The sequence below is a fragment of the Enoplosus armatus genome, chromosome 11 (genome assembly GCF_043641665.1).
Source record: "Enoplosus armatus isolate fEnoArm2 chromosome 11, fEnoArm2.hap1, whole genome shotgun sequence".
In the NCBI taxonomy this organism is placed as follows: Eukaryota; Metazoa; Chordata; class Actinopteri; order Centrarchiformes; family Enoplosidae; genus Enoplosus; species Enoplosus armatus.
Window position 1 is genome coordinate 9,313,056 of NC_092190.1, and position 23,000 is coordinate 9,336,055.

The 23,000-nt window shown below is 40.4% G+C and overlaps 4 protein-coding genes across 5 annotated transcripts; 3 read left to right on the forward strand and 1 right to left on the reverse strand.

Annotated features, from left to right (window-relative positions):
* Nucleotides 1–335: 335 nt before the first annotated feature.
* rev1 (REV1 DNA directed polymerase) lies at nt 336–9,562 on the forward strand. The gene is made up of 22 exons (XM_070914828.1): nt 336–428; nt 1,231–1,306; nt 2,285–2,417; nt 3,115–3,283; nt 3,363–3,914; nt 4,057–4,877; nt 4,991–5,089; nt 5,194–5,310; nt 5,424–5,550; nt 5,656–5,784; nt 5,870–6,024; nt 6,116–6,235; nt 6,335–6,555; nt 6,661–6,833; nt 6,934–7,163; nt 7,246–7,442; nt 7,532–7,816; nt 8,483–8,594; nt 8,692–8,894; nt 9,005–9,155; nt 9,249–9,351; nt 9,451–9,562. The coding sequence occupies exons 2-22, from the start codon at nt 1,241–1,243 to the stop codon at nt 9,560–9,562; spliced, it is 4,275 nt and encodes a 1,424-aa protein (XP_070770929.1). The 5' UTR covers nt 336–428; nt 1,231–1,240.
* A 2,571-nt stretch (nt 9,563–12,133) lies between these two features.
* On the forward strand, nt 12,134–15,236 carry txndc9 (thioredoxin domain containing 9). Its single transcript, XM_070914803.1, has 5 exons — nt 12,134–12,177; nt 12,953–13,163; nt 13,477–13,595; nt 14,173–14,427; nt 14,540–15,236. The coding sequence occupies exons 2-5, from the start codon at nt 12,990–12,992 to the stop codon at nt 14,658–14,660; spliced, it is 669 nt and encodes a 222-aa protein (XP_070770904.1). The 5' UTR covers nt 12,134–12,177; nt 12,953–12,989; the 3' UTR covers nt 14,661–15,236.
* Nucleotides 15,237–16,160: 924 nt separating this feature from the next.
* On the reverse strand, nt 16,161–18,164 carry mrpl30 (mitochondrial ribosomal protein L30). 2 transcript variants are annotated; one of them, XM_070915097.1, is made up of 6 exons: nt 18,123–18,164; nt 17,843–17,973; nt 17,289–17,375; nt 16,972–17,118; nt 16,811–16,884; nt 16,161–16,573 (listed from the first exon to the last, which is right to left on the reverse strand). In XM_070915097.1, the coding sequence occupies exons 2-6, from the start codon at nt 17,882–17,884 to the stop codon at nt 16,441–16,443; spliced, it is 483 nt and encodes a 160-aa protein (XP_070771198.1). In that variant the 5' UTR covers nt 17,885–17,973; nt 18,123–18,164; the 3' UTR covers nt 16,161–16,440. The 2 variants fall into 2 exon arrangements, with proteins under 2 accessions (XP_070771198.1, XP_070771197.1); XM_070915096.1 differs by having other exon boundaries at nt 17,843–18,154.
* Nucleotides 18,165–18,538: 374 nt separating this feature from the next.
* mitd1 (MIT, microtubule interacting and transport, domain containing 1) lies at nt 18,539–21,529 on the forward strand. The gene is made up of 7 exons (XM_070915090.1): nt 18,539–18,683; nt 18,790–18,891; nt 19,479–19,615; nt 20,394–20,480; nt 20,593–20,705; nt 20,913–20,973; nt 21,094–21,529. Exons 1-7 carry the CDS (start codon nt 18,539–18,541, stop codon nt 21,187–21,189), a joined length of 741 nt encoding a protein of 246 aa, XP_070771191.1. The 3' UTR covers nt 21,190–21,529.
* The last annotated feature ends 1,471 nt before the right edge of the window (nt 21,530–23,000 follow it).

Below are 23,000 nucleotides of genomic sequence, written 5' to 3' on the forward strand. Positions count from 1 at the left end.
ACAAAAGCACATTTATTGTGGCTTACTGCCTCTGTTCACGCACCTCTACAACATGTTCCCTTGTCATCGAATGTTTTATTTTGAAAATGTTCTCCGGAACTACCTGTCTTGCTCGCTTCAGTCTCTCTGAGAAGGGAAAGCAAAGAGATCAGGCGGTAGAAATGGAGAGCAAAAGGACTGGGAGGGTGAGCGAAAATGTTGAAGAGACATGGCGTGGCAGTGTGACAAAATAAGGGGATCTCAGTTCACCAACAGGACTTCTCTGAAGAATAAAGTCAAGGTAGAGGAGTCGAGCTAACTGTCAGGAGGATTTTCTTTTCGCTTTGCTTTTGGTCTTACCTCGTAACCAGTGCGCACACAACGTTTGTGTTGGGCAGTATCTGCAGAGAGAAGTCTGTGGCGAACAACCCAGTCTGACAGGATAAAAGGTAAAAAGCAAGTGACTTCTGTTAGCGAACAGTCACTCAGGACTGTAGTTTGTTTACAACCGTGATTACCCCTGAAGTTACGTAGTCATATACCTTATCCATTGTTTGGTAGCTCATTCTGCCAGCATTGTTAGCGAGTGCAGGCAACACACTTATACTCGTATTTTTGCTTGCTTGGACTGACATGATGTTACAGCCGTGTCGTGGCGCAGCGACATGCATGATTAACTAGCTAAGCATCGCTTAGAGTGGCTAGGCTAATGTTAGCTGCTTACATGAAAAATGTGACAAAAGTGCCACATGGGGCTCTGTTGTAGCCTACCTGTCAATAGCAGAAGACCTGCCCGGGCATGCCCTTGGCCACAAAGCTCTTTCCCTGAGCATTTATGCTGAATTGACATCAAACCCCAATAATAAATTCACAACACAAAAGCTTTAACTGTCAGTTGTTGACAGTGTCCTTTGGTCCTGACAAAGCTTTGTAAACTAGCAACAAAGCATCACTCAGGAATTGTTGACTTCTCCAAAATGTTATAATTTAATCTTATTCACCTGATCAATAAGCTGGCTATTAAAATGATTGACACACTTATCTGATTATTGTTTTCAAGTAGTATTGATTTCAAGATGTCTGGTAAACGATTTGTGTGCATCATAAACACATTAGTCCATTTCTCCTCTAAATATTTTTATAAATAACTTAATCAATACCTAAACACTAAACTGTGTACAGTCTGGTGTCTGAATCCAGCTTAGACTTGCATGACCCGGTATTGATGAATTGCTCCTCTTGTGCTTTCAGGTAGCTCAGTATGAGTCGAGATGCTTGGACAAAGAAGAAAGCCAATGCCAGTGGTGACAATGGTTGGGCTGAAAGGGTGAGTATCATTTCATCATAATCAACTAAATGTGTAAAATACAGATATTACCCCAGTATGAGGACATGCCCATCCTAAAAAGGGTTAGGGTTAACAGTAACAGTAGGCAATATGTCTGTCTGAGAAGTGTAAAAATGATGTAGTTGGTTAAAAGGTATGACATGGTTTATGCATACTGAGTTTCACATTATTACAGGTAAACTGGAAGCCAACCACCCTGTTCTCCTTTACTCCCTGCAATTTCATTATAACATTTAAGAGCCTGCAGCACATCACTAGTCACTATCTAATTAGGTAAAGGCTAGACTGCCAGGCAAAACTTTAACACAACCGCAAGAGCTGCATGTAGCCCGTAACGTCCCATAATAACAGTAGTGTCACCGTACAGGCAAGACAGTAATTTGACAGTAAGTGAACAATATGTAATATTTGTGTAGCTGAAGAGGAAAGATGACTCCAAAATGGCAAAGTATTTTTTAATCTATAGCAACATGTACATTCCTTTTATTTAAATGTCATACACACTGATAAGGTATGTAGTCTATGAAGGACAATGCACATGGTAATTCAGCTTTGTAATCTGTGCACATGAAGCATGTTAGAAAAGAAAGTAACAATTTATTTTTAAAAAATGCATACATATATTGTAAAGTCTATTCTTTATACATGTAATTAAAACAGTGTTGTGTGAGTGTATATATAGATACTGTGCCCTATCATACTCTTACTAGCATATCAAGACTATACATACATATATGTATCATTTATAGATATATTGTAGCCACCCATCACTTTTTGGGGGTTAGTATATAAACCACAATAAAACTTGCATACCATGCTTATGTGTCAGACACATGACACAATATGTACAAATTCCCATGGTGGCCATTTCAGCACTGCGACTCACAGGCACAGTTGTTGTGAATGATTTTCCAACTGTGATTCACCTTGTTCTGTCACTGCTCTCCTTGTCTGCAGGGCGGCTATATGGCTGCCAAAGTGTCGAAGCTGGACGAGCAGTTTAAACTTGATGCCCCCAGAGAAAAACAGAAGGAAGGTGCATGCTCCAACATTTTTAGAGGAGTGTCCATCTATGTCAATGGATACACAGGTAACACTATGCTACAGTACATCCACAATTTTACATATCACTAGTTTGTCTCTCGTCTCCCCCTCACAGTTTCTTCAGTCGGTCTTTAACAGTTGGAAGAACAGAATGGTAATGTAAATGTTCTGCAGCAATGTCCCAGAGGAGTGAGGGAGAAAAACAAGCAATCTGCATGCAATTCTTTCCTCTGCTTTTTGACTTGTATTTCTTTTCCTCTCACATGAACTAATAACTTCATTTTCATTAAGATAAAGCTCTAGCTGTACAGAACCTTATTATAATGCTCTGGTTTCTCTAATGTTTTTAACAACATTGTCTTGGAAATACAGATCATGGCTTAATTTGGGCAATACCAGTAAAAAAAAAAATCCAAATGAGCCCAACGTAAGTGCAGATTCTTTCACATCTTGTACTCATGTATATGTTTCCTGTGTTTGTGATGTTTTGTGCAGATGTGTAAGTAGGACTTTTGTCTTTTATAGATTACTTGATTGACTATTGAGAACAGGTAACTGGTCAGGTGGCCGACTGCTCAGTTTTCAATAGAGTTGGCATTGTTTTATTTTGCCACTGTCAAGCTACAGCTAAATATTTTACAGAAAGATGATTCATAAAATAAATCAACTCAATGGGGGGGTTCTCAGTAAACTGACTCTATCATTTTTGTTCATTTTTGGTTTACCGTTTTAATTTTTTGCAGAGCCAAGTGCAGATGAGCTACGCAGACTGATGATGCTGCATGGTGGCCAGTTCCACATCTACTACTCTCGCTCCAAGACCACCCACATTATCGCCAATAACTTGCCCAACTGCAAAATTCAGGAGCTCAAAGGGGAAAAGGTCATCAGTCCAGAGTGGATCACTGACAGGTGTGTTCAGCATTTAATATGGTATTGTGAAATATTAGCTGAAAATCTCTGTGTTTACTTTATCATTTGTTTAAAACAGTATCAAGGCTGGGCGTCTCCTGCCTTACCTACAGTACCAGCTGTATGCCAAACAGAAAGGCCCACTCTTCCCTGGCATGACTCTGCGGCAGACGTCAGAGATCGCCGGACCCAGCCACGGGCTGCTTCAGCCAAGCGTCCATCAAAAGCTTCATCTGCCACAGCGCAGCATTCAGCACTCCGTCCTCAACCATGAGCAGCCCTCATCCAGCTGCCAGAATAACTCCACCCCTAACCCCAGCCACAGTCGACTTTACCAAGGCAACATCCAACCTCAGTCCATCCAGCACAACTCTGCTGCTCACTTCATTAACCCCCAACCAAGTCACTTAGCATCCAGTCACCTCAATACAGATCCCAGGCACAGAAGTCCTTTACACACCTTCCCGCTGTCTAACCCAAGCCCCACAAAGCACCCACACAAGCCCCCACAGTCTAGTCTTCATACACCTCATCCTAATCTCCTGCACCAGAGAGCTGGCCAACCACAACCTCAGATCAACTCCTCTTGCAACAGTGCCCGCAGTGGCTACAAGGAAGTGGAATTAAAAATGTGAGTATGCAAAGCTCATAAGTTGTTTTTATTTTATTTTTTTTCTTTTAAATTAGAACATTTTTGCATGCACAGTTTAAACATCATGTTACATTCATTTTTAATAGATAAGACATCTCTTCTTGATCTCTTTTTCTCACAGAAACGGATTATTGCAGACCTCAATGGATTTGATGAGCCATTCAAAAATGAATGAAATGCAAGAGTGTGGCAAAGAAGATCCTTTCCTGCAGGTGGTGAAGGAAGTCCCCCTGACCAACGGACACACTCACCTTGCTAATGGTGCCTTAAAGCCAGAGGATCTGTCCCCTGTTACAGATGGACCCTCTGTTGACAAGGAATGCAGAGTCAAGAGTCCAGAGGATAAACCTCCAAGTTCTCCAGTGCAGTTTCAGACCAAACCCGACCCGTATGAATTTCCCCACAGTCCTCCAAAGCAATCTCCTGTTTTTCTGGAGCAATCCATCTCACAAGGAGCCAATGAGGAGAGACCTAAACCTCCACCCCCCAGCTACCAGGAGGCTATAAAAGCCACAGAAAGCCACCTACTCCCAAAACGGCTCCAGCCATCCTGTCAAGTTGATTCAAATACTGAAAAGACTCCTCTTTCACCTGCATCACGCTGTCTTTCACATTCTCCAATTCGACTTAACGGAAGTCACCACAATGCCTTTTCATCTGACTCTGCCTTTCCAAACACAACCAACGTAACAGCCAAACCTCATCCTCCCACTGAAAAGTCACCGTCATGTAAGTCTTCAGCGCAGCTGCTGGCACAGACAGGAGGTTTGATCTCTGAGTTCTACTCTCACTCGCGTTTACACCAGATCTCCACATGGAGGTCCTGCTTTTCTGAGTATGTCAACGAACTGCACAGCAAACGAAAAGCAGCGGGTGGAGCCTCCTTTCCTGGGAAAGACCGACTGAGAAAATCTGTGGCCCAGCGTTTTACAGACAGTCGAGGTAGGAAAGGTGTTTTTATTTTGTCAAAGAAGAGTGTATTTGGGTGTCATCGTGGCTCAGTGTCCAAGAAGCAACTTTCCTCTGATCTGGTATGTATTTATTTGTGTGGTCAGGCACGTCGGCACCCGCAAGTGTTAAATCTTGTATTCTTCATGTGGACATGGACTGTTTCTTTGTGTCTGTGGGGATTCGACATCGACCAGAGCTCAAAGGTAAGGCACCTTTTGTCTGCCAGTGAAACATGTTCATATGTAACGTTCATAGGATAGTCTACATTCAGTCAGTGCTCCTGGTTGAGTTCATGGTATTCTTGCAGGTAAGCCTGTAGCTGTGACCAGTAACCGTGGACAGGGCAGAGTGCCCCTGAGGCCCGGGGCCCACCCTCAGCTGGAGCTGCAGTACTACCAGAGGAAACAAACTCATCCTCCAACCGGTGAGATTGTCATGCCCAGCCTGTTTTCCTGGCTCAGTGTATTTCCTGTATTTTCCTGTACATGTCTTACTTTATTGTAGCATGCTTGACTAAGCCATTGTTCTGCCTCTCAGAGAGGGCAGATGAGGATCTACACAGAACTCCTTCACAAGAGAGTCCTGAGTCCCATGCCAACGGAGTGGACCAGGATGCTGCTACTCTCTCAATGGCAGAGATTGCATCCTGCAGTTATGAGGCTAGGTAAGATATACACACACACACTCATGGACATTTCATTTATATTAAACGGCACAGATCAGTATTTTGCTCTAACCGCAATGTCAATAAATCTGTTGTCTCTCACAGGCAGGTGGGCGTGAGGAACGGGATGTTTTTTGGCAAAGCAAAACAGCTGTGTCCTTCCCTGCAGTCAGTCCCATATGATTTTGAGGCCTATAAAGAGGTGGCTCTCACCATGTATGAGACTCTGGCAGGGTAAGAAGAACTACCTGGTCACTTCCCTGTCCTTTACATGCAAAATGACCTAAAGCACATTTTCTCATTGATTTCTTCTTTGCAGTTATACCCATGACATTGAGGCTCTGAGCTGTGATGAAGTGTTGATAGACGGCTCGGCTCTGCTAGCTGAGTTGGGCATCAACCCAGAAGATCTGGCCAAAGCAATCAGAGCAGACATCAAGGAGAAAACAGGATGCTGTGCGTCAGTGGGCATGGGTGAGTTTATGTTTGTTTTATACTGTAAAATAGATCAAGACAGTGTTCCTATTTTACAAACTCATCTGCATCAAACTGCCCATCTATTCAGGGTCCAACATCCTTTTGGCCCGGCTGGCAACCCGTAAGGCCAAGCCAGATGGGCAATATTTCTTGAAGTCTGAAGAAGTGGATGATTTCATCAGGGACCTGCCGGTGACCAGCTTACCAGGTAGATACAGCACCACCTGCTGGTCATGGCCTGCAGTCTTTAGTCTTTCAGCTTTTTTCTGCTAAATATTTTGATTGTCTCTTTTTTTTTTTTTTCTAGGCGTTGGGCCTGTTATGGGCAGAAAGCTGGCTGCTATGGGTGTGAGGTCATGTGGGGACCTTCAACAGATGTCTCTGTCTCAGCTGCAAAAGAAGTTTGGACCCCGGACTGGACAAACCCTGTTCCGCTTCTGTAGGGGTCTAGATGACCGGCCTGTCCGCTACGAAAAGGAAAGGAAGTCTGTCTCAGCTGAGATGAACTACAACATTCGCTTTACTAAGGTTAGACCTACTTTCTTTCTCCTGTGTCACCTCTTCTTTTGCGTTTCCCACCTATCTCTCTCATAGCTAATAACTCTCTAACTCTCTTGTTACCTCTGTGACCAGGTTGATGAGGCAGAGTGTTTCCTGACTAACTTGTCCATGGAGGTGCAAAAACGTTTACAAGAAGCAGGGCTGCGGGGCCGCAGAGTTACCCTTAAGGTCATGGTTCGCAAGGTCGGAGCTCCACTGGAATCTGCTAAATACGGTGGTCATGGCATATGTGATAACCTAGCCAGGTAAGAATGTTACCAGTGATTGATAATGTTTTCTTTCCGTTGCTTATGCATGTCATTGTCTCTCTGTAGACTAATTTTTATCGGTCTCTGTTTCTCTCAGGACTGTGATGCTCGCTCAGTCCACTGACAGCGGTCAGCTGATTGCTGCTGCAGTCATCAAGCTGTTCCATGCCATGAAGCTGCAGGTTCAGGACCTCAGAGGAGTCGGCATCCAGGTTCAGCTTCTTGAAGGAAATCACACTGTCCCCCAGGACTCCATGGGCTCCCGGAAGCGCTCCATCAAAGAGATGTTGCTAGACCAGGCATTAAGTGCGAGATCTAGTAACAGAGGTTTGTGTAAAGTCTTTGTGTTTCAATTTATGTCTTTTGTTGTCGTCTGTGAAATCAATTGAGTTCAAGATTAATGTTACAGATGCTGCTGACAACAACAAACAGGAAAAGGAAAAGACTTCCTCAACCGCAGCCACATCATCTGGCTCCTCTCCACATCTTCTGTCTCCTCCCGAGCCAGTCCCAGGGACAAGCAGAGACCAGCAGGCATGCGGACAAACTCCAAAACATTCTCGATCACGTCTGAACTTCAGTATTGAGGTCCCCTCCCCTTCACAGGTGAAGACTTGAAGAAAAATCAGATTGATTACAGAAGAGCTGAACAACAAAAATTTTTCAACAACTTGTGTTTCTTTATGATATCCAAGGTGGATCGTTCTGTGTTGGAGGCCTTGCCCGCAGAGCTGAGAGAACAAGTGGAGCAGTCGTGGACTAATCGGGATGGGAGACCAAGTAACCCTCAGTCACCCAGTCCACAGCCCCCTGCTCCTCTTCCACAGCCTCCCTCTCTGAAGTCTCATCCAACCTCCCCTCCTTGTCATCCCACCCCTGGTCCTGCACTGTACACTCCACCTGTTGGCACGTTGGTTTTACAGATCCCAGACCAGCCAGACAGTCTGGGAATTGTACTGGAACTACCAAACTTCTCACAGGTAAGGATGCAACAGTTTAAGATTTTGCTATTTGATTTTTACAATTATTAACTGGTAATTTAATTATACAACACAAACATCTGTCCTTTGTTTTTCTACCTGAGTTTTCTTCACTTTTTTCACCGTTAAAGGTTTTTTTTGGGGGGAGTTTTTCCTCATCCAAATCGAGGGTCTAAAGATAGAGGGTGTCGTATGCTGTACAGATTGTAAAGCCCCTTGAGGCAAATTTGTGATTTGTGATATTGGGCTATATGAATAATATTGACTCGACTAGATATCTATATTTCCCTGGTTATGTCCTCCCGCTCCAAAGCCAACACATGGATGCATCTGAAGGCATTAAACAGCAAAGAATCATAGTCAAAAGACTGTACTGCTTTTAAAATGCTTCCAGTTTGAAAACTGTACCTTTTGTAAATAATCCATAAGTCTGTCAGAAGCCAGAAGTTGTCACAGATGATAATGTTCATGTGGATATATTTTCTATGATTTTTCTATGTTAAAATACATAAATATATATTCCTCAAGAGGCACCTTTTTATTTGAAGGTCAAAAGCTTTTCTCCAAATGTGCATGTTAGTCCCCAATTGTACAAAGCTGATTTCATTTAATTCATTTGTAACTAGACGTTCAACGTCATTCAGTCTCTCGGCTTTCTGACTGCAGGTTGACCCGGATGTATTTGCTGCTCTTCCCAAAGAGCTCCAGGAAGAACTGAAGTCTGCTTACAACCGCGTAACAAATGTCCAGGTCCCGGCAAAAATGTCCAAGACCCCAGGTGAATTAGTTGTAAAGGAATGCGTTTTGCTTTTTTAAAATACTACTATCAGCATGCATATTGTCTTTAGCTCATGCTTTTCCTCTTGGCCTCTCAGCAGTGGAACAGAAGAATCCACTGTTGCAGCTAAAACAGTCAGGAATTGGCATTGGTCGGTTGAAGCGGCGCTACAAGAGAAAAAATGCAGTGAGCCCTGTTAAAAAAGGTCCTTCCCCTGTGAAGAGGCGTCACACGACGAACAGCCCTGCCAAAAACGTACCATCTCCTATAAAATCTCGGGAACCAATGAACATACTGAAGGTGAGCCAATAAACAGTTTCATACATGAAGAGGAAGGTCTTTTTTGTATGGTGGCAGTATGAGAAGGTAGACAATTTATGGCACAGTTCTCACCCGTTTTCCCTTCCCAGACTGAAAACGTTCCCTCCACATCGACCTCAAAACCGGACATCCCAGAGTCTCTGTCCAAATTCATTCCTCGCCCTGCTCCAGCGCTGGCCGGAGCCTGTGACCTGACGGACATTAAAACACTCCTACGGGAATGGGTCACCACCATAACAGGTATACAGTGTCATAGTGCAAGATCCTTACATTGCCTATTTTGTTGTGTGTGGGGTTGCAAAAATGTTTTAATCACTTCTTACTTTTTGTTAGAACCCATGGAGGAGGACATCCTGCAGGTGGTGAAGTACTGCACTGATCTGATTGAGGATAAAGATCTGGAGAGACTCGATTTGATTATAAAATATATGAAAAGGTAAGTAGTATAGAGTTTAGCCTCCTCCATTCCTCTATTCGTCCTCTTTCTTTTTTTGTTTTCATTTATTCACGTTGCCTGTTGATCTTTCATCTGCAGACTCATGCAGCAGTCCGTGGAGTCTGTTTGGTGTATGGCTTTCGACTTCATCCTAGACAATGTGCAGGTGGTTGTGCAGCAAGCTTACGGTAGCACCCTGAAGATACCATGAAGAAGGAGGGTTTTCACTGTGTGTCACCATTACACCGCCACTTCTTGTTTTGCTACTTTCACAAGGTCATCTGCAATACAAATTATGACAATGAAGTGATGATTTTCCTCCTTCTCAACTGTGACACCACTCCAGTATCTACCAGAATGCTCTCAGTGACCTCCTGAGAGTGAGACACAAATTAATGACTTCACCACTACACCTCAGAGTACGTTATTTTCTGTACTTGCTCTTTAAGGGACAAGTAACACTAATTGAATGGCAGGAAATGTACTTAGAATCTACTCACCAAAACTCAAAACAGTGATAATCGTAGCAGCTTTTTGCAAATTCATCCAATTTTTCATATGGAGTTCTTTTCTAAGTAATGAAGACTCATTTTCAAACGTATGTGAAATTTTATATAAAGCTTTTTGCAGGCAGTGTGTAACTATTTCTTATATATCCAGTCTAAGCCAGGCCTTATAAGATTTAAAATTTACCTCCTCCTGGTGAGCGTTTTCCATCTGATAAAGCAGTTGACTTCCCTTATGTGTTCCTAAGGTTTAAATAGTGTTACACGGGCACATTTTTATGTTTTATTAATTTATGCGGTTAAATCAGTCCAGGTTTAAAATAATGACTGACCTTAAACACAATCATCATATTCAAACGCCAAGCATCTTTTAGCGGTTTTAGAAGCAGTCAGTCTTGTAGCACTCCTCAGACATCAGACTTATAATAATCCCAGAAATAGGATATCTTATTTTTCATCAGTGTTTTGTTGGTGCTCCATGCCACTTTTTACTGACCTGTGAAATATCTAACTAACTGCTGTGTCACAAAAAAAGCGAACTAAACATAGTCTGCTGCATACAGTAGTATCTTTTTTTTTCCCTGTCTCTTGCAAAAAAAAGTGCCAAAACTTGTTATTATAGTATGTAAATAATGTTTTTAAAGACACTTCTTCAAAGTTTTAAAAGAAAAGATGTATGTGGAGGGTTTACCTCTTGTATTGTTTACATGTAGTGAATTCTTAGTAACTGTCTTTAAATTGTAAATCTTCTCACTCTTTAATTGTTTGTAAGTGTTCCAACATGAAAATCAGAAGCTGGCCAAAGCACTTCATGTGAGGTTAACTGTTGATTCTCAGTAGCACTCTGACTTGGGAGGAGGTTCACAGGGGTTATGGCAATCAATAAGTAGCCTATGCATTTCTTTTTTTTTTCACTAACAAGTGAGATGTTCCTTCAAGATAATGTAACACTTCATAGAGCCTTTGTGTCTGGAGTAAATCTTGGTTTTCTAGTGTGTTTCCAGCCTAGTTACCCGTTTCACAAATCTTAATATTGAAATAATGCTGGATTAGCATAGGAACAGGTGACCTGATTTTTAACTCTGAAACCCGTTGTATGTACTTGTGTACATACATTTGTATGGCTTGTGGCTACATCCTTGTATTTCTGTGAAGTTGACTTTTATGATTGGTGATTAGAAGTACTCAGCAGATGCGGCTGGCTGGCTGGCTTGTGATCTCACCATGCAAGACATTATGTGTGTGGTTGAAAAGTTTGTTTAAAAACGGTATCCCTATATGCAAACCAAATCAATCTGTCCATTTACTAAACTTGTTGAAATGAATGTAATTCAGAATGTGCAAGTCTCCACTCACTTTCAAGATGTTTGCTTATCTTCAACTGTCTTATCTTTCTAGAAGGGAATGGCCAGAAGTCAAAATTGGCCAGTCTTGTTTTCTCTAAACTGGCTTGTGCCTGAAGACCTGAAGCTGTGAACTTGTTTGTAAGTTTTCTAAATCTTGGTAATAAACTGTAAACTCTGTATTAATTCATTTGTTTTTGTCATTTTTTATACTTACAACCTGTAAAAACACTATAAAGGTGTCCCATCAAGATAATGTTGGTTCTGAAAATAATCTTTGAATGGGGAAAATTGCATTTTTCCCCTTCTGATATATATTACAAACTGGAAGTAGTGAAGGATGTCTAATCTTGACTGATCAGGGCTGACAGACCGCGAGGAGCAAATAAATACAGTATTATTCAGTACTCCAATACTCAAGACCTTTCTTTTTTTTATTGTGTTTGCAGTGTGCTTGCAGGCATGAAATTCACTACTTTGCAAACATGCTGAAATATTGCCTGTTTGTGCCAATAACCATACTGTGGGGTCAACAATTCTCTTCCATGTAATATGTATAAGTGTAGAATGTTATATTTCTGGTAAGCCAAGTTGTTAATATAATTTTGTTAGTTATTACTATATACAAACACACACATATATATATATATATATATATAATAACACATTATATTGTGCAGGGTTTACATACAGAAAGGTCAGGGTTTACTCATCCTAATTTCGTTTGAGATTTTGAGGTCTAAATAATCAATAAAATAATAATTAGAAAAATTACTACAGCCTAAAATGATTGTTTACTTTTAATTTAGCTAAAAATGTAGCCTTCTTAAAGATATCACAAGTTTTTAATTTCTGAATTGCCCGGATGTAGGTTGTTAAACCCGCCTACTGTGACGTTACATCCGCAGCATCTACGCGCAGCCTCCGTTTACATTTCGCGCACCATCTGAGTTGACGAGCGTCTGTAACCCTATCAGGTAACCCAATAACTTAACGGCAGTGTGGTTATGAATTAGCACATGTTTATTTTAACGCCACACATCATTGATGTTTATTATCATTATCTCACATATTGATGAATTCTTTTTCCGTATCTGTGTTAACATCTATGAAACTCCCAGGGCTAACGTTAGCTAGCTTAGCAGGTTAACATAAGCCCTAGCTAGTATTGTCTAGATCCCTTGATTACTGGCAAACGTTAGTACCTGCCTACATTTCTCGATTAACTGGCGTGTATTGACTACGGAGGGAAAATGGAAATGTCGAACAAACCGACAACCATAACCACGTACGTTAACGCAGCTAGGCTAACGCTAGCTAACAATCTGCGGCAACAAGGTGTGCCCAGTTGTCACCATGGCTTTGTCTCTAACGTTACCTAGCTAATAGACGCTGCTTTTGGCGTAACGTTTTTCTCAGTGACTTGACAGTAACGCCAGGGCCTTCCTTACACACTTGATTATGCACACAAGTGGTTGCTGCGTAACAATAACTCATGTTTGGGCAAGTGGCAGCCATGCATTGATTACAGATAACAGTTACGTTGAGTTGCCAGTTTATTAGACCCTGCTAAATCTAATGCAGTCTAATACAACTTCCCTGAAATAAACTCTACTTTCATGAGTGTTATAATGTTCAGCATTGAAAAGTTATTGATGATGTGGCTGTTATTATATCAATGTTCAGGCAGCTGTAGACAGTGTTATCGGGTGTCATGTCTCAGCTTACATTATCTGTTCTTTACCTCCTCAGATTCAGAGAGAGAGAGTTTCACACTGAGCAGGCAACCATGGCCAACCAATCAATTGATATCATAACAAAGGTTTTGGAGCAGTCAGCCAAGCTGGTGGAGGATAAGGTGGATGCACAGTTGAGCAAACTGAATGAAATGGATGAAGATGATTTGGAAAGACTGAAGGAGAGGCGATTAGAGGCACTTAAAAAAGCCCAGAAACAGAAGCAGGTATGTGGGACGTTTTCTTTTAACAGTTTTATGCTTTTGTCTGATACAGTAAATTGTACTATTTTACTGCATAATACTCCTAAAGTAGATGGAATTATCTGGGTCATTTAGTAAATTTACTTGTTACAGCAAGTGCAACATTTATATCACAACATCAGCACCCTCTGTTCATGAGGAAAATGGCTTGATGTTGTTCACATCCTAAATCAGCCAACAAAATAGACTGCATGTTGTCATTGTGAATGTAAACTCCAGTTTTTCTACTTTTTGAGATTCATTGTTCTGGTACTCACCCGAGTTCTCTGTTTTTAAGGAGTGGTTGTCTAAAGGCCACGGAGAGTACAGAGAAGTCCCAAGTGAGAAAGACTTTTTTGGCGAGGTCAAGGATAGCAAGAATGTTGTCTGCCACTTCTACAGAAATTCCACATTCAGGTGAGTCCATTGCTGCTATTTATTTATATCCATAAAGACCCAAAGTGATAGAGCGACAGGTTGAGATGTTGAATCTAGTGCTAAAAAGATTAGTCAATTAATTCAGTCAGTCAACAGAATATTAATCTGCAATAATACTGAGAATCGATTAATCGTTTCAGAAATTTTCAGGCAAAAATGATAAACATTCCCTGGTTTCAGCTTCTCAGATGTGAAGGGTTTTTATAATTGTACATCTTAGAGTTTTTACATCTTTGTTGACCAAAACAAGCAATTTGTAGACTTTTTTTTTTACTATTTTCTGACGTATACTATGATGAAAAAAAAAGAATCCATAATGAAATCTTTAGTTGCAGCCCAAATTTAGTCACTTTTATGCATAAGCATTCCACTTCCAGGAGTCAGTGCAGTAACTTACTAGCACTCAGTTTTTGGTTCATTGTGTTATTTTAGTATTGTTAACATGATCTTTCTTTTTAATGTTAGATCTCTTCTACAAGTTCATTACTTTGTTTTTTAATTTGAGTGTCATCAGGCTGCTGAATGTGTAATTTTATCTTTTATCCTCTACGTATAGATGTAAGATCCTCGATAAACACTTGGCCATCTTGGCAAAGAAGCATGTTGAGACCAAATTCATCAAACTGAATGTGGAAAAGGCCCCATTTCTGACAGAGAGGCTGCGGATCAAGGTTATTCCCACGCTGGCCCTGCTATTAGACGGAAAAACAAAGGACTACGTGGTTGGATTCAGTGACCTGGGAAACACAGACGAGTTTCCCACAGAGATGCTTGAATGGAGACTCGGCTGTGCGGATGTTATTAACTACAGGTGAGACAGACAGTAGACTCCCTCCTTTACCTTTTAGGCTTTAGTAATGTGCTGATGAAAACAATATGTAAATTCAACCTGATTTTAACATCATCCTTTTTCCCTGTTGTAGTGGTAACCTGATGGAGCCTCCTACAGTGACGCAGAGGTCAGGCACAAAGTTCACGAAGGTGGAGAAGAAAACCATCAGAGGGCGAGCTTACGACTCAGACTCTGATTCTGGAGATGACTGAAAACCACTGACAGTCGTCTGGTTTTCTCTCTCAGGGCTACCTCATTAAAAAAGCCTAGCAGACAGCCCGCATTCATTTTTCCATCTCCCCTTCTCTATGTGACTTACCCATTCATTACAATTTTGCATATTTTAATTTACAATATCTTAAATCAAATTACTTTATAAAAGCAGTTAGCCTTATTTAATGAATTGTCTGTCATGTTTTGTATTTGACTACAAAGTACTTCAAGAACAAGGAAACATTACACGTCAAATTGTAGAGGATACAGTATGTGTCACTGAGCCACTCATGTATGAACTATGTAACTTGTATTGTTGTTGATTTGGTCTCTTAATTGGCTGAAACCTTGAAGATTTGTTTTTGAATTACAGGCGTGCTCATTTAGGTATTTCTGTTTATTTCATGTGTTCCCTTGTAACTGCGTGAGTCTAATGTTAGAACAGAAACCATGATGCATGAGTGCCAAGATCATCTTTTAGCATCAGAAGACATTTTTACATGATATTTCCTTGTAGCAAGAGTTTGACTTGACTAATGCAGACTTAATAAAAAACTATAAAAGGATTTGAAGAATGTGTGCTCCTGTGATTTTTGTATAGCTACTTGTGAGAGACGAATGAAAATAATAGATGTATCCTGAGTTATAGTCGCTAGTATGGGTGAAAACGCTGGTTACTACAATTCCCATAATGCGACGTGCTCGTCAAGTGCCCCTTGATATTTGGTTCCGACTTTCATCACAGAGACTTGAGAAAGCCATGTGTAAATCTGAATTGCTTTATTGAGGAGTCAAAGGCCCTGTACACGTACAGGTGTCTTCAGTTATTCTGGCTGATTAGAGCTCTGCTCTGCAGATAAAAGTTGGCTGGGAGATAAGTGAGGTGACCAAATTCAACATACCAATAATAATAATAATAAAGTTGTTTGACAGGTGCAACAGACAGTGAGGCATGTGTGGATCAAAAGCAGCCTGTACACGCCAACTTAAGCGAACTCCCAAATCCATAGTACCCTAAAAAATAAACCAGATTTTTGGGTGTACTGTTGATACAATATTCTCATACAATGAACAAAGGAAATTACTTGGAAGTTTTTTTTTTTACATAATTTCCACTTAGTCAAGAACAGTGTACATTGGGGCAGATTAATAGTAAAAGGGTTCTGGGTCCAAACCTGCTGGGGCCTTTCTGTATTACATGCCAGTTAATTGGTGACTCTAAATTGCCCATGGGTGTGAATGGCTGTCTTTCCTTTTGTGTCATCCCTGTGATTGACGATTGGCGATCTCTCCAGGGTGTACCCTGCCTCCTCGCCCAGCTGGGCTCGCCTCCAGCCCCACCACGACCCTCTAAAGGATAAGCGGAGAGTGCTGATGGGTGTATACAATTAGCATGCATGGAATTATAATAAAACCACAGTCCTGTGAGGTGTAATCGTTAAAAAAAATAACACTTAAATGAAAATGGATTACGATTTTTAAATTTAAATTGACATTTATTGATGGACACACAAAATAAACCCACTTGTCTGGATAACTTCACTGAGTAAACCCAGAAACCATTCAAACCTGGAACACAGACGGTTTTTACTCAGATAAACTGGTAATGCTGACAACATTTCTCACATTCATCTGGACTCTAAAGTCAAATTACTCAAAACGCACACTGTGTCAGGCTAAATTGAAGTCCGGCTAATGCCACAGCAGTTCCTCAGTGTAGTGGAATCAGAACAGGAAGCCAAGGAGCAGAAGTTTCTCCATGATATTTGTAAAGCACAGCTAAGATTCGATAGCCTTGGGGTCTACAGGTTGGAGGAGGCGACGAACAATCAACTCTCCTTTGCTGTTAATGTAGGTGTCGGCCATGTCCTGTTCAGCAGGGAGTCCATAGGGAATCCTCAGCGGCTCAATCCTGAATGATCCAGGAAAGAGCAAGAAATCATACAAACAGTCTCTTTAAATGTCCCTTCAATGACCCGACAAATAGCTTTAATAGGTATTTATTGAAAGTTCTTAAAAAAGATAACTCCTCGTGTCACTCAAATCGTAAATCTACTTCTGCTGTCATCAGATTTTTAGCCCATGCTTTAATGATTTGCAGAGACCATCATTTAATATATGTTACCCCCTTTTTGTACATTAATCTTACCTTACAAGGTGCTTGACAAATTTCAGTTGGCTGTTGACTGCAGGTGTATTTTTATGAATCACAGGTACATGTGCCTAAATGCAAGACAAAGAGAGAACAGAGTTGGTGCAAAAAGACTGTGAGCGTTACAAGTCCAGAAGAGAAGGGAACAACATCCTTACCTTTTCAAGCCCAAGGTGTTTCACCGTCTCTTTCTCCCAGTACGGTCTTCGCATCACACTTTTGACTCGTGTCACTATATGCAGTTTATGAGGTTGGTCTGGATCACCGCCATATTTTTTATGTTCTTTTGATCTCTCTGCAAAAAGCTGTGAAGAAAATCACAGCGCCTTTGAACACTGACAACGGAGCAAATGAGCTGAAGTAATCATGACATTGTCCTTTAGTGTTGTGAATTCCATGACAAATGTGCAACTTATTAAATTACGTCCAACTAACTGGCCTACAGTGCACCTGAGGCTTTTGCCTTGATTCTTACCTCTTTTGGGATTCTTGCTTTCGTAAATTTGCTGCGTGCCGACACAAACCACGGGCAAGGTGACAGAATTGTAGCTTCTGTCAGGATCTGTAAACATACACAAATAGTGAAGTTAAAACCAAAGCGTGGTAATACACCATAGGCCAAGAGGCAGATTTGTTTAATAGGAGCACACAAATACAGTGTGCTGCAGGGTTAGACCATATGACGTTTGTCAACCATCAGACTTTGCCATAATGTTCATATTGTGGTGGCTATCACTTAATACTTCTGGTTTTATTCAGCCATTGAGGGAAATATTTTAAGTCAATGAGCAGGACCCAGTCGTGTCCTCTATCAACAATTTAATGAAATTAAATGTAAATTATTCTGGTGCAAGTCAGATTTCCAGTCGAGTCTGAACTTTCAACATAGCCAAAGTTTTGGCAGGTAGAATTGAAAAATGTATGGAACAAGACAAAAATATTGTGAGATCACATCGTTTTTTTAATTTAATTTAATTTTATCAGACAGTTCAAGTTTGAAACATGAAAAATATGGAGTGATGTTCTTACCTTGACTGATAGAGAGCTCAAACCGCGACAGACACCTGACATGTTGTATTTTTCAGTGAGATTACCGTTAACAGCCAATAGCTCCTCTTCAGTTATAAAAAACTACAGTCATTCACGCCAAGGTTACAGCCCTGCTAACCGCAAAATAAGCGCGTGGGTCAAACGTAACTAACCGTTATGAAAAAAAAACACAAACTACTACAAACTACATTCATATCATATTCACCAAATGTACACGAGCAACATTAATTCAACAGCTGAAAAACAACGGCATACGGACCGACACGTTAGTATCATGACAGTTTAGTTTCCTCCATGTATGCTTCCACCGGAAGCTTGGAGGAGTTACCTTGAAACTGCACCGATGTGACAAACGTTCCTTGAACAAGGTTCCGAGAGTTACTTTTGAAGTTTATTTGAGATTTTAAAAAGAAAATAATATTCTGTTTAAATTTAATGAGATGTGATTAAAGTATAGGCGTTGTAGCTGTATGTTTTTGTTAAAACTGCACCCGCCTTGGAACCGTGGACAATTATTCCATCATTTCTCGGGGAATTATTTTTGTGGCGTACTTGTGTATCTGTGAAGTTGGGAAGGTGGTACGACTCTTTTCAGTGACTTTCCTGACGGTAGACAAGCATGAATACCCTGTTGTTTTTCTAAAAGTACTAAAAAGACGAAGGATAGGCAGAACAATGACACAAAATCATGTGTCAGGGATAGAGACTTCCGCCATCTCCGTCCTGAAGCGGGCAGTGGAGCTCGACCAGGGCGGCCGCTTCCAGGAGTCTCTTGTCTGCTACCAGGAGGGCATCCAGCTGCTTATAGACGTGTTGAAAGGTCTCTATCTCCCTCTTTCAGACATATACACAGCAGGGGCAACATGATGAGGACAAAATGAACCATAATGTCTTCTTGTTTCCTGTCTCCTGTCTCCTGCATGCAGCTGTGAAAGATGACTCAAAGAGAGGGCACTACAGGGATAAGATCAAGGGCTACATGGACAGAGCAGAGCAGATCAAAGTTCACGTGAACCAGATGAAAGAAGGTAACTAACACAATCCCTAAAGACTGAATAAGGAACCGGGCAAAGTGGTAATTTGGCAACAGACTTAATTTAGGAATATATGAACCATGTACAATTTAGACACAGGGCCACTGTGTCAACAAGCAGGTAATAATGTAGAATCTGCTTAAAGGCCCTCAACAAATAAGCTGATAATGTGCTTTAGTGGTGCATATTTCCCCCCAAAGAAATCTGGTTAATTAGATTGCCCCACAAACCAATTGACTCACACAAGCACAATTAAAAACTAAAAATAGTAAAGACATTTTTACCAAGAATGAATACCTTTTATTATTTCAGTTGTACCCATGTTATAACGTTAAACAAATTTGTGTTTTATCAAATTATCACAAACTACGTGACATAAAGAAAACGTGGGGCAGCGTTGTATTTTAGGGTAGAAATGCTGATTGTTTTTTGGGATTTAGAGTAAAATAGGTGTAATATAATATAATATAATATAAATGTAATGTGCGTGTGTGTGCGTGTGTGTGTGTGTGTGTGTGTGTGTGTGTGCGCCACCTCAAACATCAATTTCTTGTCTCTTTCTGTGTTCCCTTTCTTGTCAGATGGGAAATACCATGAGCAGATTAGAATAGCAGAGGATGCTACTGGTTACAGCTATGATGCTCTGTTCAAGCCATACATCAGCAGTTTACTCACAGAGGTCTGGGTAGAGGACCCATACATACGGCACACCCACCAAGTAAGATCTTTATTTTCATCAATGTTTTATTTTGTGGGTTTTTCCCTTTTTGTTTCAAGCTGGATTTGGCTTATTTTATTTTGCTTTGTTTAGGGGTTCAACTGATTATGTTTATTATCAATCAGTCTATCACTTAAAAAGCCCCAGTTTTACTATGTGGAAGTTGTTAAGTATGATTAATTGTAACTTCATTTGGGTAAATGGGAATATGCACTACTAAAACACAATATCAACTGTCATGAGAAGAGCCTTGAGGTAGGTTGTGCTTTATTACCGTATCTTATAGGGTCTCTGTGTCAAAATGTATTTTTAAGATCATCATTATTTCAACTGATATGTTGCTTAAATGCTGCACATTCCTAAATTAATTTATGTTTAACCAGGTTACATAAGTGATGTCTTCAAATTGATAACTTTGTCTGACCAACATTAAAAATGCCAAAACTATCACATTTACAATGATATGCAACATAGGAGCCAATCCTCATATTTGAAAAGCTGGAACCAGCAAGTATTTGGTATTTGTTTTACATCTTAAATGATTAATCAGAATCATTATCAGAATTTAGCCTATTCAACTTACTTATCAGTGAATAGGCATTAATGGAAAACTTTATTGCCTTAAATTTTGAATTTTCTCTCTTGTTTCCATTTTCACAATGTGCAAAGCACTCTGTACCTTTTTATAGCGTAACACAAAATTTTAATCTCAACATAAAACTGTACCAAACTCACCCTACCATGTCAAACAAACTCTCCCTCCTTCTCTCCACTACAGTTGTACAACTTCCTGCGTTTCTGTGAGATGCTGCTAAAAGCGTCCTGCAAGGTGAAAAACATCCATCTCCTCACTACACAGGATGAAGTAGGTTATTTAACTAACGAGGTCACGCTATGTAGTGAATGCACGGCAGCCATAGCAGTCTCTTCTGTAAAGTTTGAGCTGTTGTTTCACTGCCGTTCGTCCTGTCCTGCAGGCGGACAGTCGCCAACAGAGCAGCGCTCTGGCTGAGGTGAAAGAGAGTCTCAGTGCTCAGGGAGTGACTCTGGATCTGCAGTACTCCTCCACTATACATGACAGGGAGATCAGGTACAGCTGCAGCTCACATCTGAAGGATATCAAAACATTACACTGTATAGCCTAAAAATAGTTTTCAAATGGTGGTTTCTTTTTTTGGTTTGTTTTAAAGACGTTCTTGCTGCAGTACGTAGTATTAACTTTCACATTAGAGTGGAGTGCTCTCTGTGATTGCAGCTTTATTTTATGGCAGTAATCCAAAATGAATTGTGTTTTTAGGTTTGACAATGGTTGGATCATCAAGATAGGAAGAGGGCTGGATTACTTCAAGAGACCTAAAGTGAGACTTCATACTAATTAATATTCATCCTTTTCTATTGCTGCCAGTGTCAGAGTTACTGTCTATGAATCAGCATTTCGAGTTCTGGTTGTAAGAAGTGTTATTTTATTTATCTTCCAGGGACGATTCTCTATTGGATATTGTGACTATGACCTCAGGCAGTGCCAGGAGACCAACGTAGACATTTTTCACACCAAACACACAAAAACACTATGAGATTCATAAAGCTTGAATTTCTCTCTTTTTTTTTTTTTTTTTACATCTTAATATACTTACCTGCCCTCAAAACACACAGGCACATCTGTGTGTTGTTGGATTTGCCTTAACATACAGGTGCATGTGATCAGCCTTAAAACAATTTTGTAACTGACCAATTTTACAACAAGCTTTCTTTCACACTGTATGATTCTGCGCTGTATAATGATTTCTACATTTCTGTGGGATATTTATTGGACATTTCTTCAGTCTTATGTGGAGTTTATGCAAAGGATTTTTTTTCTAGTAAGGGTTCTTTTCTATCACCTTTTGTTACTTTTCTGTTATAAATTGTTGATTTATAATTGTTTACAGGAAATATGCTTTTTTTCATGCCACCATCAGATGGGGAACAAAAAGAAATTAAAAGTTTTAAAATTGTATTAAAAGTGCTTTATAATATCCTACAATGTCTCTGTGATTTATTATGTGATTTTAATCACATTTCAAGCACTCACATTTAAAATATACAATTCAAAATAAATAAATAATTAATTAAATTATTTTATTCTGTAAAGTTTTATTCTGCTGCTGCTACTGGCTCCAGGCACACTGTGTGTAAAGGGTTGAAACTGCCTTGGGATATTTGGCAACTAGCAATGGATTCCACAATGACATATAGTCAATGGTTAGTGTTAAAATCTAAATTATTAAAATATGATATCTGTAATGTTACGTGAATCTAAAGCTTTGTGGATTTGGCTGTATGAGAAAACTCAGGCTGTGGTGGCAGTGATTTGGTGTATCTCACAGGGGTTCACATATTGGTCAATATGTCAGATGTGCTGGGATGAGTCCAATACAAGTCCAATGAAAATTTAATGACAAAAGTATTTTCCTCATAAAAAAGCAATCATGGGAAAAAAATCTCCCTCATTTAAATGTTCATGGGAAACTTGTTTGTTTGAATGAATGGCAACCCGCATGAGTTCAAACAGCGCCGTGGTGTGATCGGATTATCTATCGGCCTTAATCTCGATATGCACAGTCCTCATCTGGGCTCTGAGGGGAAGAAATTATAATCCATCAGGAAACCACATGAACCAGAGATGACCGTGACAGAAACAAACGTCGGTACCTTGGTTTCCCATGAGCGGAGAGGAAAAAGGCTGCAGTGCAAGAAGAAGTGAGCGCTGTAAACATGCAGTTTCAATATGTGCATGACTACACATCAGCTGTAATCACATTGTCAGATAAGATAATCTTGCATACATATTGTCCCTTATGTGCAGATGACAGACAATAAATCCATGAATGGGGGACTTCAATAAAACCACATCCCAGACTCTTACGTCACTGTGGTCTGTTAACATGCGGCTTGTGGTTGGTTGCATGTAATCCAGATGTCACCGGCTGGGTTTATATTCTGGTGGAAAGAGATAAGGATTTGTGTGATGAGGAGCCTCATCAGAGGAGCTGTTCAGCCACACACCCAGACACAAAACAAATGTGGATGCAAAGGTTTGCTTTGCACTTCCTGCTGCCCTCCCTCTCGCTGATTGTAGCCCAGTGGCCTAGATAGTGCTCCCGTCCCTGAATACTATCCTAACGTGTGTGGGAGAGATATCTTTGTCTCTTTTACTAGTGTCACTGAAGGAGTCACTTTTTTATTCTTTTAACATTATATTTGGACTTCATTAGACAATTTACAGTGGAGATATAGAGGAAAAATGCAAGAAATGTTCACAGCTGGATTCAAACCATGGACATTGCAGTTATATGGTAAACACCTCAACCACAACGCCGTACTATTTGTTTAGTATTTATTGAAT

Coding starts and splice junctions, on each gene's coding strand:
- rev1 (XM_070914828.1), top strand. CDS start 1,241: ATGAGTCGAGATGCTTGGACAAAGAAGAAAGCCAATGCCAGTGGTGAC. Junction 3,284..3,362: donor CCAGAGTGGATCACTGACAG/GTGTGTTCAGCA, acceptor TGTTTAAAACAG/TATCAAGGCTGGGCGTCTCC. Junction 9,352..9,450: donor ATTATAAAATATATGAAAAG/GTAAGTAGTATA, acceptor TTTCATCTGCAG/ACTCATGCAGCAGTCCGTGG.
- txndc9 (XM_070914803.1), top strand. CDS start 12,990: ATGGCCAACCAATCAATTGATATCATAACAAAGGTTTTGGAGCAGTCA. Junction 13,164..13,476: donor AAGCCCAGAAACAGAAGCAG/GTATGTGGGACG, acceptor TCTGTTTTTAAG/GAGTGGTTGTCTAAAGGCCA. Junction 14,428..14,539: donor GCGGATGTTATTAACTACAG/GTGAGACAGACA, acceptor TCCCTGTTGTAG/TGGTAACCTGATGGAGCCTC.
- mrpl30 (XM_070915097.1), bottom strand. CDS start 17,884: ATGTCAGGTGTCTGTCGCGGTTTGAGCTCTCTATCAGTCAAG. Junction 17,376..17,842: donor TGAGCTCTCTATCAGTCAAG/GTAAGAACATCA, acceptor GTATGTTTACAG/ATCCTGACAGAAGCTACAAT. Junction 16,885..16,971: donor AACACCTTGGGCTTGAAAAG/GTAAGGATGTTG, acceptor TCTTGCATTTAG/GCACATGTACCTGTGATTCA.
- mitd1 (XM_070915090.1), top strand. CDS start 18,539: ATGACACAAAATCATGTGTCAGGGATAGAGACTTCCGCCATCTCCGTC. Junction 19,616..20,393: donor ACATACGGCACACCCACCAA/GTAAGATCTTTA, acceptor TCTCCACTACAG/TTGTACAACTTCCTGCGTTT. Junction 20,481..20,592: donor TCCTCACTACACAGGATGAA/GTAGGTTATTTA, acceptor CCTGTCCTGCAG/GCGGACAGTCGCCAACAGAG.